Below are 20235 nucleotides of genomic sequence, written 5' to 3'. Positions count from 1 at the left end.
GTATATATTATGTGAACAAAAGGAACATAAATATGTTCCTTTCCATTCGGAATGGGCAAGATGAAGCAAAGAGGAGCTGGTGGGAAGCTCCAGCGGGCTGATGGCTGCTGACAGTGATTAATAGACGCTTCCACTGCTGTCAGCAGCCTTCTCTTGTGTTTGCACTCAGACAGTCAACCGCTCGGCAGGCTTAAAAGATAAGCAACTATATTGTCTTTTGACTGGTTCGCTTTTCCTACACTCGTTTGGACCGATAACTCTTAAAAAGCCGCTTACATAAGCACCGTTTACCAGTTCTAGTCTAAAAGTGCCTTTTACTAACGATGGTCTACTTCCAATTCATTTCAATTTGCAAACAATTTTGGCCCCAGGAACTAATGCGCACAGAATTAAGGTCAATATTTTCAAGGTCAATTTGGCTTTTCAGAATTTGACTTCCGAAAAACTGTACAGGCAATGTTTAAAGGGGAGGTCGAGTCCAAAAAAAAATTATTTGCTAAAAATGTTCTATCAAGCTTCATTAATGTAATTGCGGCATTCTGAATTTTATTGCGTTTGTGGAATAAGAGTTAAGCAGCAGAATCCACCTGTTTTTAGCCTTCTCAAAGGGCGGCCATTTTGTTACGTCTATCGACTGAAACTGACATTACAGTTGCTCGGGGCTCAGGTAACAACCAATCATGGCTCATCTGATTTCGGACATGTCATTCAAGTGGATCCATCGATCCATTTTTTTTTATACCGCTTATCGTAATTAGTGGGGAGCCTAGCCCAGCTGATTTTGAGCGAGACCAAGAATAGTTGCCAGCCAGGTATATAAAAACAATCATTGACACTCGCATTTGCACCCATGAACAATTTGGATTGCATTTGCATAGCATTTTCTTTTTTTTTTTTCGAGCACTGAAATGATTGCGGCAGCGGAATTCTTCTCGAATATTTTTGTAGGGCCGTTTATAAAGAACAACAAATGGCAGAAAATGGAGGCTTATCAGCATCTGGTTCATTTCTTTTTATCATTTTCCAAAAGTAAAGCCTCGAGACGATCAAACCTTCATTCTATAGGCCTTTTTTTTTTTTGTCATTTGAAATATGGCCGATATAAAAACCTCTTTCCTACTCACCTTTCTGACAAATAATTCTTTACGACTCAAACTCTCAACTGACACCATCTTTTCAAGCGACCTGAGCAGCGAGACAGAAATTGAGAAATAAGCTCAAATTGGAGAGACGGAGAAAGACGACAAGCCATCTATTAGTTCAAACGTCCTCAACGCATCTTCCTGCTTTCCCCGGAGGAGTCCATAATTTCCAAAAGCCAGCCCGGTGAAATTAAAATGCTTGTTTTTGACACTAAACATCAATGTCCCTGACGTAAACGTCTTATTTGCTTGCCTAATTGATGAGCTCAGGTTATCCTAAACAGGCCTGCCGGCATCAGATATGGAATATTTTCGCTATACATCACCACTCAACACACACGCCGGCGCTTAAGTGATGGGAGGACTTCATAGCGCCAATGTTTCATATCCTCTCCGCCTAACTGACACTTTATCTGCATGGCGCCGTGCCTGCAGATTGAACACTTAGGCGAGACAATGACAGGCTCTCTTCCCGTTGTCACTTCTCATTCGAGGACTGGGAGCAACACCCCCCTCTCTCCACCCACCTATAGCCCCCCCCCCTCAAACACGCAGCCCACCTTGGCTGGGATGGGATGTCTGTGTTTGTCAATTAGCAGCCCCCTTGCCCGCGTTGAAAGACAGCGCGTCCCCGTGACGAATTAGGCGAGACAGATGAGTGAGGCGCGAGCGTGGCGCTAATACTCCAGCCTTTTTTTGGATATGAATCTAAAACGACACAGCTGACAGGCCATACACGGTTTTATTTCATTTCTCAGTGTAGCAGGCCTCCCTACTTTGTCTTCTTTGTTCTCTTTTCATCACACTGCTTACATCTCACTTTGACAGCCGGCCGACACCGAGAGCACTTTCCCTTTTCAAATGCGAGTTAGCATACTTGATTTGTCATTAAAATGCAAAACGGCTGCCATCGCCAACATCGCCCTGGGTGAGCGCGTGCAGCCTACTGTACGTACGACGCCGGGGCTCATCTGCAATGCAAAAGTCAAACTCCTTGTTTTCTACAGACAGATGGAATTTTCACACATCAGGAGGTCGTCTGCAACACAAACGCTGCGTTTCTCCAAAGACGAACATCAACACTTGTGTTTGCATTGACAGGAAGAGTCCTATGATTGGCTTATTCTAAATAAAAGCCGCTTACATTGGGTGAAGTCTACTTGAATTACCATTTACAGGGAACCTTCACTACTCACGGGAGGTTTCAAGACGTCGGTTCTTTTACAGATGATTTCCTTAAAAAAAAAGTACGTATTTATCCACCTTTGACCCGAATCAAGGTAAAGCATAATCCTGTTTTCTAGTATCACATGACGGGATTCTTTATCTCAAGTCATCTTTCCCCATTGAAATGAATAAAAATGTCATAAATACATTCCAGCTTCCCCAAAACAAATAACAATAATGTCTGTTATGTTTTTTTAAATAGGGATAGTAGCACTCTAAGATATTCTTGTTGGCGATTTTAGTGTGATTGACTTGGCCAGTAGGTGGCAGCACAATGAAGTTCTGCAGCAATAGTAGTCATTTTTCACATTGCATAAAGAATATGCATGTTAGTATTGTTATATTGTCAGTCTACATGAGTTGATGCACCATTGGTGTTCAAATATATTTTTTAACGTACTATCACACCGCAACTGTTGATGCTATCTGTTAGCCCGTTTATAGCATTTTTGCATTGGGTGTTAGCATTAAATTAGTGCGAGACCAAGTAATGCGGCTGTTTTAAATACCCGACTTGTACTTCTCTTTCTTGCAGGTTTAGTTTGACAGTAGACAAAATGAAAATTACAGTACACAACTCACGACTTATTTTTTTGTCTGTACGAGAGAAACTCCAACTCCTTGCAAGGATTGCATCATTAGAAGTACCTTCTAGTACACACATGTGTCATATTATATAGTGTAGCTTTCAAATGAGGAGTATCTTAGGCTTGTCTTCAATGCCGTTCACAAACAAGCAACTGCCAAGTGTCACCTCGCAATGGGAACATTGTAAACACGACATTATCATTCTGCTTTATATGACATTTCTGTAACAAGATGACGGCCTTGTAAAAGTCTAATTGTTTCCATATTTTATGTTACACCATCTGTAATGAGTCTCGTATGTTGAGGGGCATGCTCGAAATGCTGACATTGCACAACTTTAACTTTGTTGACTAAATGTGGAAGGAATTGTTCTCGCGTCTCATGAATGTCCGGTGTGACAGCGTGCATGTAGGCAATGGTGACCGCCACAGCAAACAACAAGAGGGATCATGTCAACACAACACACCGTGTAAACACCTGACCTGGAACAAAGACGGTGACACAACAGTACACAGTGATGAGACAGCCTGACGGCGGCGGACGAGCGTGGGCGAGACGGCTTGCTGGCGAGAGTTCATCCCCGCGTCGATACCTGCCTGGCATCTTGCGCAAACAATGCACACAAATCATGTTGGGCACACACGGCGCTCACTTAAAAGTGATGCGAGTGATGCCGAGGCTTCTCATTGTGACTCACTGTCAGCATAGTGGTGGAGTGTGACAGAAGTGAGCGTATAAGCCGCAACAAACTCTGGCAACGTCTCCTGTTGGATTTGACTGGAGCGCGGTGACGCGGCGCACGCGCTCAAGGTTTCAGGTTGGCGTTTACAGCTGGTGACGCTTGACGCTGAGGTAGGATCACGGCAAATACAAAATCCGTCTCGCTATCTGACAAGTCATGTTTGTTAAACTTCGAAATTAATTAACTCAAGCAATCCATGAGACATACATATACGTTTTTAAAAATGTAGTCCCTGCCTCCCAAAGACGTATTTATACGTCTTAGCCAATTTTTCTTTTTTTTTTTGCGTCATAGCTCTGTGTTTTTATAGCATTAGAATACAATATTCTGTTGGCCTCACAAAATGCGTCAGAATCCAGAAAAACGCTGGAATTGAGCGGTTTTCTCTAGTGAAGATTTCTGGGATTAAATGAGTAAATATGGCTCCTGCTGCCCTCACATTTATACTACCTTTAAAAGCAATTTCACCATTTTTTATGAAGAGGAAAGTCATGGAATGGGAGGGCGAAGTCGACCTGGCATCTTTCTGGGTTCGAAGTTAGGATCTGCTGCCCTTTTTATACTGCCTATAAAAGGCAGTATTTTTCAATGTCGCCGTTTGATATGAAAAGTACAGACATGGAACGTGGGTTGCAATGCCAACCAGGTAATTTTCCGCCTTTGGAGAAAGTATCAGAAGCCCCTTTTAAACAGCTTATTAAATTTTTTATTTTTCTGTGTCGTTCTTGGATATGAATGGCATTGGACAGACTAGGAATGGGGAGTCAAAGTCAAACAGTTCATCTTCCGCCTTGGAAAATAAATAAGCACTTTTTTTTTTTTAAATAAGGGACAAAGGGAATTTTTTTTCAGGGTGACTTTTCGTATGAACAGCACCAAAAACCAATGAAATTATTGTGATAAATGATAAACATTGCCATTTGCATTTTTCGAGTTGCTCTTCTGTATAAACTGGAAAACAAAGTCAACCATCATTTAAGATATTAAAAAATGTATATTTTTTTACTGTTTGGCATGAACGGAATGAGGGGACGAAATCGTCCTAGAATTTTTTCGCCGTATCAGTAGCATCAGCAGCTTTTTTTTCCCCATGCCTGTAAAAGCCAGAATGGGGCGACGAAGTCTACCTAACCTAAGTATCTTATGTAACACCAGATTCTGGTGTTGTCGAAAAGCGGACATGCAGTTCTGTCAATATCCTGCTTTGCTGGGTTCTGTGTAAAAAAAAAAAATGTAAAGGCAGATAATGTTTCTATCCAATATGACTGCCTCATGTAGCAAGTCGACTTCCTGTTGTTGTGTACCAATCTCACATTGGGCGCATTCCAAACGCATTTCTGACAAGCAGCGGTTCTCTGCAATTAAGCCATGGATTAGTTACATTCTAATAGGGATCACGTCTATTAAGGGGAGGGCGTCGCGTTGCATTAGGAAGCTAAAAACATCATCACATGTTGCTTATTAACTCCACGCAAGCATGAACTCCCAGAATGGTCATGAGAGCAGAGAGGAAAAACCCCAAGGGGGGAGCATGAATATGGAAAGGAAATACCTCAAAGTAGAATTTTAGGAAGACCATAAACTGAGATTGCTTGGAGTCGAAATGGTGAAGCCACAAACAAAGGTGGAGAGGCACAATGAATTCCCCGAAATCAACAAGCATGCCGGCGGTTACCAACAGATCTCATTTTGTTATTAGCGAGACCATCTCCTCATCTGACCCACAGTTAGCTCTGATGCTACGTCAGTGAGATGCCAGCGTTTCTTGAATGGAGTCAACATTGCGTGGAGAAACATAGGCACAAGAGTGTATAAATGCTCATTGTGAAATAAATTTACATCTACACAGACGTTCAATATGAAGTCAGAATCATGCTAGAGAACCAATGAGTTCGAAACATCACACAGACGAAGCAGTACATGTCAGAACGACAACAAGATCTGGGGAAAAAAATGGATCTTTACACCAGGCTGATGGCTAAGTATGTGATGTAAACATCTGTGCAGTTCATAAAGGTTTTATGATGACAACTTGAAACTGAAACAAGTTTGCAATGATGATGTTGTGTTGAGTGGTAAAAATTATAGAAAATTTGACGTACATCCTGGTACACGAACACATTTACGCAATATGATGGGATGGGACAGACGGCTCTATGCAGAAGGACCACCGCTGGACGCTCAAAAGTAGAATTGGGAGGGGTGAGATGGATCAAATCATTTTTTTAAAGCCAAAGAGTGATGGACGGTAGTTTTGTGTTGTCAAAAATAACAGTAAAAAAGAATATAAAGATTCCCTTCTCGAAAATCTCTCTTCTTTTTTTTCCCCCAATTAAATTACACAGATTATTTTTTTGGGGTATATCACAAAAACTCGCCATTTGTACACATGTGTATAGACCTTTCCTACAATAAATGATTACAAAGTTTAAAACACGACTCTATCTGACGACCTCCAATATACTCAAAAAGTGATTCATGCCACCATAAATGTCATGCCAAAGGAGCCATTTGCGTCCATTTTCGTTGAATTAGCTAAATGAGGTCTGATGACACTCTCGGACGCATGTTCAAACACATGCTGACCAGCCACAGATAAGCACAAGATACTCATGAAGACATTATGTACAGTATAAGCGAGTGAAAGCATATGACGTAAAAAGTCTGACCTGAGCTGATTGAAGCTCAAGTCCAGCCTTCTCGCAAAATCTCCAAACGAGTCCCCAAGGAAGTCCGGGATGTCCTTACAATCATGTCCAATGTAGGAAATCTGAAAAATAAAATGGAGATGTATCTATGGCAGCACTAATGGAGCTAATAAAGTCATGATTTAGACATTATATATTATAGTTTATAGCTAAATTACTTGAGAATATTTATTTCCTTGGCTTTCCTTCTGTTTGAGTTAAGTAAAGGTTTAAAAGAGCATTTTTTTTTGGGGGGGGGGTCACTAAAGGACCACTTCAGCTCTTCTGCCTAGCTTTTATATTGATTACGTCTCAATGCATTGAAGTGTATGTTTTATTTAACACACTATCACTCTAAATGTGTTTACTCTAAACGATAATGTAGAATATGACATGGGGGGAAAAGTTGAGCCATTTCATAAAGTAAGTACATTTAGCTACCTCCCTCTTCGGTAAACAGTTCAATCGTTTGAAAAACTATTTGGAGGATCCCTTTAGCACTTCCTCAATGTGAACACACCTTGTCCTGTCATGTTGAGTGGGAGGAACCTCCACACGTGGTCACATGACAGCATGCAAAAGAGACGCTGCACGATTCGGACCACGTTGAAATCGTTGCAAAAAAAAAATAAAATAACGATAAAAAGAACAATAGACACTTACATGAGTTCCATTCAAAGCCACCGGCGACTCCCTGCGCGCCATCACCTCCAGTCGGGATGACAGTCCAGCACCCGCGTGTTTTTCTCTCTCCCTCTCTGTCAGCCTGTACATAAGAAATGCGGAGTTCACGCAGGACAAGGCGGGCAAAAGTGTGTCGTGGATCCGTGACTCGGTTAGAAGTTTATAGCGTTGCGGTCTGCGTGCGGTGGACTTTTTTTTTTTAGCTGAGTTCAGTGCGTTGGTGCTTTCCGCGTGTCTCGATCAGCTGACCCGCGTGTGCGGAAATGTCCCACGCAGGCTGGCTGGCTGGCTGACTGGCGGTGGGCGGCTTTCTAGCTGACCGATTTACAGCGTGCATCATGCCGCACACTGAGTTGCCTGTTTGCCGTTATTATCACACGACGCTCTGTAGAGCCACTAAGCACACAAAGAGGCCGTTGTCTCGCCTTCATGTCCATACGTCTCAAAGTAGTGTACTGCTAACTCGTCAATTTAACACAATACATCCGGTTGCTACTGGAAAAGCAACCAGCCACATGCCAGCCGACTCAGGGTTTGCTCAAAGCTAGCTAGCTAGCTAGCCAAGTAGCTAGCAGCAAACCTTCTAAAAGACAAAGTTAGCTTGTGCAAAGTAACACTTTTTATGTCATGCAATGAATACTAAAGCTCTTGAACTTGATTAAAATGAACAACAAAGTGTAATTCATTGTGCTGAAATGCTGACGAACCAAAGCTGGGCAGTCCGTCCCAAGGCGGAACGGTCAGGCCCTTTTTCAGCAAATACACAACGTGTAGCTGAAAGCATTCTTGGCTGGCGTGAAAATGACCAAAATGAGTCGACTGCCAGCAACAAACTGCATTTTGATCACGCTGAAAACATGTCTGTTGTCATCAATGGATGAGTAGTTTTACTTGATTTTAGTTTCATTCAGTGATTAAATTCTTTTAGAGTTTTTTATTGGTCTGGGCAATATTTAAATTAGACCAAATCAATGTAAATTATATCAAAACGATATACAGTTCTTTTATCAGTTTTTAGACTGCCTTATTTTTATGTTTTTTTTTTTTTTCAATTAAATCAATTAAGTTACAATAAATGTCACTGTTCTGTATTCGGAGTTTTTTTTTTTTTTTTAAATCCTGAGTTGATAAATTGGTCAACCAAGTTTGAGTAACAAGATTGGCAAGAAAGGAGAAAGCCCCCTGCTCCTTCCAAACTCCCTCCCTCCCAATGTTCACGTGTTTGTGACGTCACGTAGGCACGCCCACTCAGGAACAACCGCTGTCAGGATCCGCAGCGAGAGGGAGAGAGAATGCACGCTTCCACAGTACACACGTCACAATCGAAAGAGTGCGTTAGTCAAATATGAGTAGATATTTTTTTATTTTATTATATTCTTATATCAAGCCGGATGCGGCGTTATTTTGCTCTTTTTAAATGAGACTTTCGTTTCAGCGGAGTTTAGTAAACGAGAGGCACAGGTAATGTCGAGGGACGTCGGCGTGCATGCATGCATTTAAATTAAATAACCTTTGTGCTTTATTTTCCCTCGAGACTACGACACTTGTCAACGGAAGTTTACTTCTTAAAAAAAATACTACAATGCAATTTCCAGTATGGCAATCATAGCTTTTTATGTTATTTACATAAAATATGTTTTATCATAAAATACGAGCAGTTGAATATGCATCTAAGTCGTGAACGTGTTTTATAAGAACATATGTTTACAAAAACTTGCTCTTGCTATTCTTGTTGCAAATGTTATTTGAAAAGGAAAACCGAGTAGTTTTCAGTGTGTACGTGTGTGCGTTCACGCACATGGCCATTTGTCTTGCGGGACAATAAAAGGAGAATTTTGGGGGGGGCCTGACACTGACAATTTATGGCTGCCCTTCCTCGCCCTAATAACTCACATATTGTGTCACGGACTGTCAAACCCACGCAGAACACAGCCACGCTGTTATCAATCACATATTTTGCATATTGTCTCACGCACGCACTCCACCCTCACAAAATACGCTGGGAAGATTGTTGAAGTGTGTGCACTTAACATTTTATGAAAATGACATCATGTCACGTCTGCCTGTTTGAACCCTTTTCTTATGAGGGAATTTCAGTTTTGAGTAAGTCAGTCTAAATGTTGGGGGGGAGCATGATGCAACATTTGAAGAAATGCGTATTATGTTATGCGCAACTGTGGTTTTTATGTTCATGGGGCTTTTTATTTAAACAGCAGTTGCTTGTTCTTTATTTATTTTTTTTATTTGCATGGGGGTCCAGATCAAACTTTTACGGACTCTATATGACCTACAGGCCATAGTTCCCCCTCCCCTAATATAAGGACTAAAAATTGTAGTGGGATGGGGATGGAGTACACTGTAAATTACTGCTGCTGATTTATAAATTTTATGTATTGTTGTATTAAAATGATATATGAGAACATGTTTACTGTTGTTTTTCTATTTCAGCTTACAGGACGACTTCCATGTCAGATGGTTGCATGAAACACACACACACACACCTACTCTCTCTCTCTCTAACACACGCACACACACACACACACATACGTAAGGGGGGGGCAAAACTGAAAATAAATACACATTTTGAGAAATTAAATAAGTGGAATTTTACAAACTGAAAACTCCCCAAAAAAATCTCACCGAGGAAAATTGGTGATTGGTTTTGCTGTACAACAATATAATAAAATTAGAGGAACAGTTGCTAGAGCTTGAAAGAATGGTTTGTTTGTGTGGGGGTGTGTCTGTCTGTGTGTGCGAGTGTGTGTTTACATATAAATTTGTGAGTTGTATTCATAACTTTCTAATGTTATCCTCAGTTAGTAATAAGGTGATTTTTGTTGTCAAGAAAGGATTTTTGATTAGAATTTGAATCGCTATACTTTTATAGAAAACTATCATTTTCTTTAAAATTGTATTATTTTTCAAAATATAAAATATATTTTAATTAGAACATGTCAGCTTTATTACATGTTGATTCACTTGACTAAAAATTATAATTAAAAAAAGTACAAATTAATCATATGTCAATGTGTACTTTTTTTTTCCTTTTAAAAAGAATGATTTAACTTTTTGGGGGTTTTTTTGCCCTGTGTGAGTATCCAGGGCAGGTTTTCTCGTGGCTGTGCCTCTCCAAAACTTGACCTGTCAACGCGATTACCGCAGAGGAAGATTAATGGCAGAGGCGGGTTGCAATAATCATCGTTTTGTTTGATGTGACAAGCCTGATAGGCGTTGATTTACTTACAAACTGATAGGCTTTTAATTGAGAACCGATGGAGATGAAAGCATTGAAAGGAATCCCCCCTTCCAACCCCCCCACCCTTTACTCCCCTTAAGTCTCAATACTGATTAGCCCTCTCAGCGGTGAATAGTTGGGAGCCATTTTCTACTTTTTCTTTTCTTCGCACCACCTGACAGTCCATCGCTCTTCCTCTTTTTAAACACAAAAAGAAGCCCGACCATTTTTTTGCATTGTGTGTAAATAAAGCTGAGCCGACATCAGTGTGTAAAATGTCTGCCTTTGTTATCTCTTTGTTGAGCTTGGCAGGTGACAGCCATCTGCAAACACGCACGTCCAATAACTGCGTCAAATACGCATGGCTATGAATTATTTTTCATACATTTGAATTTTGCTGCAACTCCTCGGAATGTCAAAATACTCCCGCCTCAAAAAGTTGCTTAACTATTTTTTGCCCCAGCACGCATCCATTGACATAAATCATATGGAGCATTGATTGACAGCCCCCTTGACAACTAAACTGATTTATTGCATTGACGGGGGTGGATGGTGGGGGTGGGGGTAGGAGTAGATATAGGGGCGGGTTATATATTATAGTGAAAACGTGACATTTGCGTCCCCTCCATCGCTTACTTTTTGGTCTATTCCTGTCAACGCTCGTCTGTTTAAGCGGAGAGTGGGCCGGTTGGTTTGATGGTTGCCAGGTAGCAGAGGAGAGTTGGTAGGTGGAGCCGGAAAACATCCATTTTAGGGCTTGTGCCGAAACCTATAAAGTCGATGCAGTTAATGTTTTATTAAATATTTGCTTACAACTCAGATATAATCTGTATTTAATCAATCGAACCGCCTGGGATTATTTATTTAATTATTTATTTATTTGTGTATTTGCTTTCAGGTTGCAAATTCCACTTTGTCATTAAATGTGAAATTTGTCTACTGTTTTGTTCAAATTTTACTGTGAAGCAACCTGATCCCGGGATTTTGTGCATTTACATATGACATGTGATTTACATACAATATTTTGTTGTACTTTAGGTCAAATGAAACTTGGTTAATTATATTGCTTTAATTGCCTAAAGCAGTGATTTACTCACTTTTGCACGAGCACCGCTCGGGCTTTGTGGGCTCCCTCTTGTGGTACATGAAAGTATCACTGCTGTGCCGAAATGACAATAACGAGCCGTTAGTGAGTGATATATGTATTTTCAAAAGGAGAGTATTGACTTTGTCAACGTAAATGGTTGGCTGGTCGGAACAGTAATTGGTAAGGTATCGTTTTGCAAAGTGGGGACATATATTTTTTTTTACAGTAATGCTCTAAGATGACTTACAAATGATAACAAATACTAGGCAGCACTCAACAAGATGGGTTTGCTTCCATCTTATAATTTTACTGACTGTAAAGTTCTTGCACGTGGGTAAGGAGAGCCACATTCATTGATGCACTTTTTATTGAATGTTGGGAGAAGAAATTAAACAGTTTGTGTGTAAATTACATTTTTGTGTAAACATCATAAACAAATGAAGATGGTCACTTGAGTCAGTTACAGTAAGTTGTTTTTCACAGACCATAAAGAATACATCCCTATGACTATTTTTTAATTGTCTGTCTGCATGTGTTGCTTCACCGTTTGTTCAAATATCCTTAGCTCAAATCTTTGTAACTAACATGACATGAATGCTAGTTTGGTTGGCTTGTCAGTGGAATTTTGCGGTGCGCGCCCAAAAAGATGGCAGACTTTCATGAGACAAAGTTAATGCCACTAGGTTTAATACACAAGTGTTTTTGATTTATGTTTTGTTTAACAGTAAATTTCAACTGGGATTGGCAACGAATAGCTTGAAGCCTCTTTTTTTGAAGAATTGCTCACTAGCTTCCATGGTGCAGCTCATAATTTAGACCAGAAATAGCTGAGCATTCAGGCAAGGGGAGAGAGGAATCAATACCAGTCCCAATTTCCATATTTGTAGTCCACGGCGGGCTGCAAATCATCAACAATCTTCAACCCAACAAAAGAACCGAGTAGATTTGGTGTGAAAAACACTCAAAACTGCACGCTTGGGGGAGCTTAAAAACGAGTGAGCGTTAACAGCAAGCAAACATTTAAAGTCTGCCACGGGGCTCCTCCCCTCTCGTGGAGCTGTCAGGGAGGATGACGTCACATCCCCTTGACCCTCCAATCACCTCGGGCTGCCATTTGATTGGAAGGCGGCAAAGGCTTTCATCTCGGGACTAATTCAGATGCTTCCCCCCCCCCTCCTCTCTCCTTCCCCGAGTGAAAACGTCTCCCAGTCTCTAGTGCGGGACTACACGCAGAGAGGACGCGGACACGGACGCACACGGCGGAAACCTCTTCTTTCGTCACTCGCTGCTCCTACTTCTTCCGCACCACCCAAATAAAAAAACAGGATTATTATTCTCACTCCCCTTGTTTTGATCGCTTTTAGCCCTTTTTGGTGGTTTCCTTAATGCATCTGAGCGAAGCCCCGCCGTCCACTTGGCTGACCATTGGGACATGAGCACGTCGCCCTCGGCGTCTGTCCTGACGAATCTCGGTGAGTTGAGCGCAGCCTGGGAGCGAGCCAGTCGTCGCGGAAGCAGCGGTAGCGACGAGCCGGCCTCTTCTCTCTTCCTCCACAAGCAGCATCAGCCGAGGCAGAAGCAGCACCACTCGGCGCCGCCGTCAGACCCACTACGGCAAGCCAAGCGACTCCCGGTGAAGGTTTTGAAAATGCTCACCGCACGCTCGGGACACATTTTGCACCCGGAGTATCTGCAGCCTTTGCCCTCCACCCCCGTAAGCCCCATCGAGGTAAGATCAATGTGTGCTGAGAATTGTTTTTTTGTTTTGTTTTTTTTTTTAAGTGGGTGTTAATTGTGTTGGAAAAAATAACGTACACCTAAAACATTAAAGTAGTAATAAAATTAACGTTTCGTCTCCAGCTCGATGCCAAGAAGAGTCCCCTGGCTCTCCTAGCGCAGACGTGCTCCCAGATAGGCAAGCCAGACCCGCCGCCCTCCTCCAAGCTCTCCTCGGTCGCCTCCAATGGATCTAGCGACAAGGATTCTAAATGCGGCCCGCTGAAAATGAGCGACATCGGCGCGGACGACAAGTCCAGCTTCAAGCCCTACTCCAAGCCGTCGGACAAGAAGGACTCGTCGGGCGGCGGCGGAGGCGGCGGCGGCGGCGCGGACAAGTCTGGTTTCCGAGTGCCGAGCGCCACCTGTCAGCCGTTCACGCCGCGTACAGGCAGTCCCAACTCGAGCTCCTCTGCCTCCCCAATGCCGGCGGAGGGCAAGTGCGGGGAACGGGACGACAAGAAGGAGTCGGACTGCGGGAAAAACGGCGCGGACGGCGGCTCGGCCACGTCCAGCCACAGCCGGATAAGCGTGAGTTGCGGTGGGATTAACGTGGAGGTCAACCAGCACCAGGAGACCACGCACGGCCCCAAGACCTCCACTTCCTCCTCGGCGTCGGAGTCCTCCCCGGTCACCTCCGTGTCCTCCGCGTCTGTGCTCGGCTCGGGGCTGGTGGCGCCTGTGTCCCCTTACAAGCCAGGCCAGACCGTGTTCCCGCTGCCCCCGGCGGGCATGACGTACCCGGGCGGCTTGGCGGGGGCTTACGCGGGCTACCCTCAGCACTTCATGCCGCATGGGGGCAGCCTGGTGAACGCGCAGCTGGCCAGCTCGCTGGGCTGCAGCAAAGCCGGCTCCAGCCCTCTTGCTGGAGCCTCTCCCCCCTCCATCATGTCGGCCAGCCTGTGCAGAGACCCTTACTGCCTCAGCTACCACTGTGCCAGCCACTTGGCGGGCGCGGCCGGGGCGTCGTGTACGCACGAGTCGGCGGCGGCCGCTGCCGCCGCAGCCAACGCGCTCAAGTCAAGCTACCCACTCATGTACCCCACGCACCCCATCCACGGAGTGCACTCGTCGGCCCCCTCGTTCAGCGGACACCCCTTGTACCCTTACGGTTTTATGCTCCCCAACGACCCCCTGCCTCACGTGTGCAACTGGGTGTCGGCCAACGGACCGTGCGACAAGCGTTTCTCCACCTCGGAGGAGCTCCTGAACCACCTGAGGACACACACAGCTTTCACCGGGGCCGAGAAGCTCATCTCCGGCTACCCGGGCTCCTCCTCGCTGGCCAGCGCGGCTGCTGCGGCCATGGCCTGCCACATGCACATGCCGCCGTCAGGCGCCCCCGGCAGCCCCGGGACTTTGGCCCTAAGAAGCCCGCACCACGCATTGGGACTCAGCAGCCGCTACCACCCGTACTCTAAAAGCCCGCTGCCCACCCCTGGAGCCCCCGTCCCTGTCCCCGCGGCCACCGGCCCGTACTACTCTCCTTACGCACTGTATGGCCAGAGACTCACTACGGCATCGGCGCTTGGATATCAGTGAGGAGTGGAGGAAAAAATAAAAACTTTACAAAGTTTATAAAACAAAGAATGCAAATATAAAGACTTTTATATGAACATATGGGCGGGATCCGTGGACTTCAAACTGTATTTATTTATATGTCTGCTTAAAAGAACAAGCAGCCTGCAAAATGGAACATATTTGAGCAAGTCAAAAGTGCATTATGTGGAAAGCTGAGTCTAGAGCAAAAGTGGATGAGCGGAGCACACACAGATAGAGAACTAATTCAAAGTAGGCTTCCTCATTTCGATGTTCATTTCAAAATTGCTATGATTGTATTTGTTCTTATTTAAAAACGAAAAAAAAACAAAATGTCTCACAGAGAAAAGAAAAATAATTTTCATGCATGTTTTGTTTTGTTTCTTAAATTCAGAAATTGTCCACATTTGAAATTGCCGTTATTTTTCAGGTGTATACCATGGGAAGAGAATTGGTATTTTTTTGTATGTATTCTGGGGGGAAAAATAAGAAACAATTCTGTTCCGTATGTCCTTGTGCCTCATTGATTTGATTCACCACCGACCAGAAATGTGTTTTATTCTCCTAACATGAATTCCGCTCACATTTCCGTTGGATAGAAAACTGTGTTTTTTCAGTAAACAGATTCATTTTCAAAGCTGCCCCCATTTGAAACAAAATTAAATGCAAAACAGGATACGTTATAATTGAAAAATAGTTTTTGCAAGCGTGTGTGTGTGTGTGTATGTGTGTGTGTGCTCGCGCGCGCGGCCAGGCGTGACGTTCAATCTGAGTTTATTTAATAGTTGCATTTTGTGGTTTAAAAAACGGGTGGCGATAATTAATATTTTATAAAAGTCGTTAAAAAAGTTGGACGATATATTTACACTGCAATTCGCAATAGTTTTAATTATTAGTTATTTTTGTGTAAAGGACATGTCGTGAAGCAGACGTGACGTTAATAAAAGAGGAATTAAATATAAATGGAAAAAAAGAACTCGTCGCCAGGTTATCTCTAAAAATAATTATTTTTATTTATGTATTTTGCGACGTGTTTTGCAGATACAGTGCATAGCGAAGTGTGATGTTTTAACGCAAACATGGCCACTTATAAGCATTAAATGTGACATTATATATTTCAACATACTAAAATGTGCTTTCTGCACAGAGAATTGCATTGGAAATTATTTTAAAGCCCCATTTGGGGAAAAAAAAACAGCCCGTCGAAGCGCACTAACTCGAAGCAAGGCGTGAAAGTTGCATGCGTGTTTTTAAACCTGCATTAATTGTTATTTGACATCCATCTGGCTTTATTTTGGGAATTATTTTTACGTGGACGTTTCACACAGTGCGTCCCGTATATACAACGTGACGTCATGACGACGAATGCGAGCCATTTCCATGTTTTTAGCCACATGACGGTGCCTGTGCTCGGAGGTCCCTGGAGGAAGGCCATTCATCATGAGCCCCTCCTCCCGTCGCTGTCACCTGAGGGGGGGCTAAGCAAGGAAGGAAAGGGGGGGGGGGGGGCAGGGCAGGCACATGTGCGCATGAATTAGCGGGACCCCCACCTTGACTTGCCTGCACGGCCTCCTACCCGCACTGTATTTGTACGCGCGCATCCGCACACGCACGCGCACACGCAGTATCATGGGGATGTAAGACGCGGATTAAAGTGGATATTCACTTTTGTCCAGCAGGGCCTTAAAAAGGCTTAGAGGAGATGAGGACTTACACTGAAGGGGGAAAAAAGTGTCATTTTGAGTGAGGGTTTCATGCAAGCTTAACATACTACGATGTACACACTGTACACCTTATTAGGTACAGCTGTACTATCGAACGAGACTTAAAAGAAGGCTGTGTTAAATATATATTAATGATGTAGTAGATTATAATGGAGCCAAAGCACAAAAGCAAAATTAGGTAACCATAATGTTAAAAAAAAAAACAACAAAAAAAAAAAACATGAGTATGATGAAATGCACTTTGACACCAGTGCAAATTTTAACTGCGGCTGATATAAAGAAGACAGAACTCATTTAAAAATAAATAAATAAATAAAACTGGGTGTGTTTGATGATTGCTCAGAAATATTTGACATTTTTTGACTCATTGACCGAGACCCTGCTTTCATGCAGGTTGCCCAAGTACAGTTTGCAAATTCCTGATGTGGCCTTAGAGGGTGGCTAAATCAAATGAAGAGTACACCAGAATATGAAAATAATTAACTCAAATTACCGCTGCAGTCCTGTAACAATTCACAATGTTGAGGATATTTTGATAGTGACTTTAAAAAAAAAGCACACCAGCTGTTTATTGTTATTAACAATAATGTTTTTTTTTTTTATTTGGATTTTAAAATGCTCAAACACTCACACAAGAAGTCAGCATGAGATGAAAACATCTTGTCTCAGTCATCCTCAGTTCAGCTAGCATAAAAATATGAATTCCGCATTTGGCTTTTTATTTGCAACATTTATTTGAAAAGCAAACTGCAACACCGTTTTCATGATATACTCGACATCATTCCAGGACAAATTCCACGAGGGTTGCCTTTTCCTTTTTCTTCTCGAGCTTTTTTGCAACTGTGATGTTCATTCCCATTCTCAGTTCAGCGAGAGGCAACGTATATTCCGCATGTTCTGCTTTTTCCTTGTCTTTTTTGACACTTTTTTTGTAAGGCCTGCCAATATAGTCATTGTCATCATCAACATCAACAGACGTTTAAAGACGTCTCAGTTCGGCTAGCAAAGCAGTATTAATTACACAAGTATTGCTTTTTCTTTAGCGTTTTGAGTTTTGCTCTTTTTTTTTTTTTTTGGTGGGATGTTTTTTTTTTTGTCATTGATTTTTTTTCAGGTTTCTAATTTTTTTTTAACAAAAATATATATAGAGAGGAGAAGGCAATGCTTTGCAATAGTCTATATTTTAGAAAAATGAGCACAACAACATGGACTTGGACTGGGTGAAGACTTTCCCGCGGTTGAGTGATGGTATTTCCAGCCAGCCAGAAAATCCACTCGGTCTGTGTGCTCGCCACTGGGACAGCCGGCTAACATTTGCGCAACTTGGCCAAACGGGGAAACCTATCCTCGATCTGGTACCACCACAGAATAGTGGGGAGTTGCAGTGTTTGCAAATAATCACATGTGTGGTGGAATAAATCCTCACTCTTCTTCCAATTTGACTACACACAAAAAAAAAAACGGTTAGAGAATTTTGCTGTGGTTTGGTTACACTTGACTAGTTTTCCCTCCCATACCAAAGTTGCACAGTCAGAAATAAAAGACAATTTAAATCCATTCCGATGACTAATTCATTTTATTCAGCACGCTCATCTGCTGTAGTCAAAAGCACATGATTAACAACGCGACAATGTCAAATTCTACATGACATTCCGGAGTGGTAAAGTTCCCTCGTCTGTACGGTCCCGAGCTCACACAGGAAGGCCCGGGCCAAGATTTGAACCCAGAACCTCAGAACCGTGACTTAGTTGTAGAATTATTTGGAGAACATTACAACACTCTCCAAAACATACTATTATCCGAGCAAAAACCGTACATGTTTCCAGCATGCCCAAAATTGCATCATTAGCACCCCCCCTTCCCCTGAAAATAAGTAAAATTGCCCTCTTTCCGCTCTCAGAAACAGATGCGGAGTCACTAAACGGGCCAAAACCGTGTCCAGTTCAACTGTCAACTTAAAAACAATTTGAAAAATGTATCCTACTTTGTCAAGCACAGGGGTCTGCAACCCACGGCTCCTGAGCCACATGTGGTTCTTCCATGCTTCCGCGGTGGCTTGGGAAAAAAATAAGGGGTGCTTTATTTCGTAAAAAAAATAAATAAATGACAGTATTTTGTTGATCTTCTAAATGCAATAGTAAATATGAAGATTTTGGTGCTACTTTCACTTTTTTTGTAGCTGAAAATATAACAAGTACAAGTACACACTATGCAAAACTTGATGCCAAGATTTAAGCGACATTTGAGCCCAGTAGATAAACTATAAATACAAGAAAAGAAAACTTTATTATGCTCAAAGGCTAAATGAACGATATTAAGAACAAACATACCCGCAGAGGTGAAAGCTTGCAATCATGAGTTAAGAAGAAGGTGACGATTTACAGTAAAAATGTGCCGACGTTATACGTTGACGTTTCGGAGCAAAAATCACATTATTCAGGTAACATTTTAAAAAACGACTATTATTTTGAAAATATATATTTTCGAGTACGTCCAATAGTGCTTGAATCAATTGGACAACTGACTGCTCCGCAAGTGATAAAACAATTGCATTTCTGGCTGGACTATTTAAATTTGGTTTTAATTTCATAATTAAGAAGTTTTATTATATTTAAAATTGTATTTACAGAATATGCAGTGCTAGCTAGCTAACGTTAGCTAGCTAGGTGTAAACTTTCATTTTCATCAGCCGTTATACGGCACAAATGCGACATACAGTTAGCTAGCCAGCTAAGCTAGCTAAATGCGACGTACAGTTAGCCAGCCAACTAAGCTAGTTAAATGTAACATACAGTTAGGCAGCCAGCTAAGCTAGCTAAATGTGACATACAGTTAGCTAGCCAGCTAAGCTAGCTAAATGCGACGTACAGTTAGCTAGCCAGCTGAGCTAGTTAAATGTAACGTACAGTTAGCTAGCCAGCTAAGCTAGCTAAATGTGACGTACAGATAGCTTGCTAGCTAGCTAACTGTATGACACATTTGCGCCGAATAACAGCTGATGTGAATGAAGGAGGTCAAGTTCTTATACTGTTGAGAAGACTCATGGGCCTCATTTTAGCCACGCCCCCCAAAATATGAAAAACTAAAGTGGTAAAAAATACTTTAACACATTGGCTCAGTCTTCACGTTTTCAGCAATTATCTTCAATTCAAGTCTAACATATTTTGAAACAAATCTCTGCATTCACTTTACAGGGTCTGAACTCAGTCCAGAACAACAATCGAGTGGATGAAGTTGAACATGAATGGTATCTGCTTCCAAGAAACTCAAAATAAAGTCATCGGCAGGAAAGCTTCGAAGACATCTGGCAAGAGGAGTGGGTGGGATGCATGGGTCATGACATGATTCACACTCTCGTTCTCACACGCACACACACCTAGCCTCGTTTTCAACTCTAGCAACACTAAATCTGTCATTAGCGGGTGCGTGACATCTTTTGGTCTGCTCTAACAATTTTGAGGAATGTCAGTAAGGCATGACATGCAAAAGGCGAAGCAAACACACCAGTGCAGGAGCAATTATTATCTTTTACGACGTTGTTTTAACAGACAATAAAAGGTCAAAGCTATGGAGGAAACGGACTCTTTATGATCACTTGACATTTTCCCAGCTGCAATTATGTCTCACAATTACATCTTTCCTCTCTTTAATAACATTTGCACCTCTCAGGAGGCGATCTCGGTGTGACGCCACTATTCCTTTGCACGCGCAGCAACTGTAAATGTGTCACTCAGGTAAGATGAGTCATGATCTGCGCAGGTGATTTATGAGAATGCGGGGTTGTCCTCTTTGGTGTTGATTGTG

General features: G+C 42.5%; 2 protein-coding genes across 2 annotated transcripts in view; one reads left to right on the top strand and one right to left on the bottom strand.

Annotated features, from left to right (window-relative positions):
- Positions 1-8171, bottom strand: part of lrmda (leucine rich melanocyte differentiation associated) — a 220154-nt gene extending 211983 nt beyond the window's left edge. The window contains exons 1-3 of the mRNA XM_088304918.1: positions 7778-8171; positions 7050-7152; positions 6369-6469 (exon numbers count right to left, since the gene is read on the bottom strand). Coding sequence (XP_088161044.1) covers positions 6369-6469; positions 7050-7152; positions 7778-7854 — 281 coding nt within the window. The 5' untranslated portion in view covers positions 7855-8171. The remainder of the gene's footprint in view (positions 1-6368; positions 6470-7049; positions 7153-7777) is intronic.
- Positions 8172-12512: 4341 nt separating this feature from the next.
- Positions 12513-15989, top strand: znf503 (zinc finger protein 503). Its single transcript, XM_088305619.1, has 2 exons — positions 12513-13121; positions 13253-15989. The coding sequence occupies exons 1-2, from the start codon at positions 12825-12827 to the stop codon at positions 14708-14710; spliced, it is 1755 nt and encodes a 584-aa protein (XP_088161745.1). The 5' UTR covers positions 12513-12824; the 3' UTR covers positions 14711-15989.
- The last annotated feature ends 4246 nt before the right edge of the window (positions 15990-20235 follow it).

This window comes from Idiotropiscis lumnitzeri, chromosome 9, assembly GCF_059441095.1.
Source record: "Idiotropiscis lumnitzeri isolate Australia: NSW breed Sydney's pygmy pipehorse chromosome 9, RoL_Ilum_1.0, whole genome shotgun sequence".
Classification (NCBI taxonomy): Eukaryota; Metazoa; Chordata; class Actinopteri; order Syngnathiformes; family Syngnathidae; genus Idiotropiscis; species Idiotropiscis lumnitzeri.
Note: the sequence above shows the minus strand (reverse complement) of the source record. Positions and strands in the feature narration are given on the sequence as shown.

Coding starts and splice junctions, on each gene's coding strand:
- znf503 (XM_088305619.1), top strand. CDS start 12,825: ATGAGCACGTCGCCCTCGGCGTCTGTCCTGACGAATCTCGGTGAGTTG. Junction 13,122..13,252: donor CCCCCGTAAGCCCCATCGAG/GTAAGATCAATG, acceptor TTTCGTCTCCAG/CTCGATGCCAAGAAGAGTCC.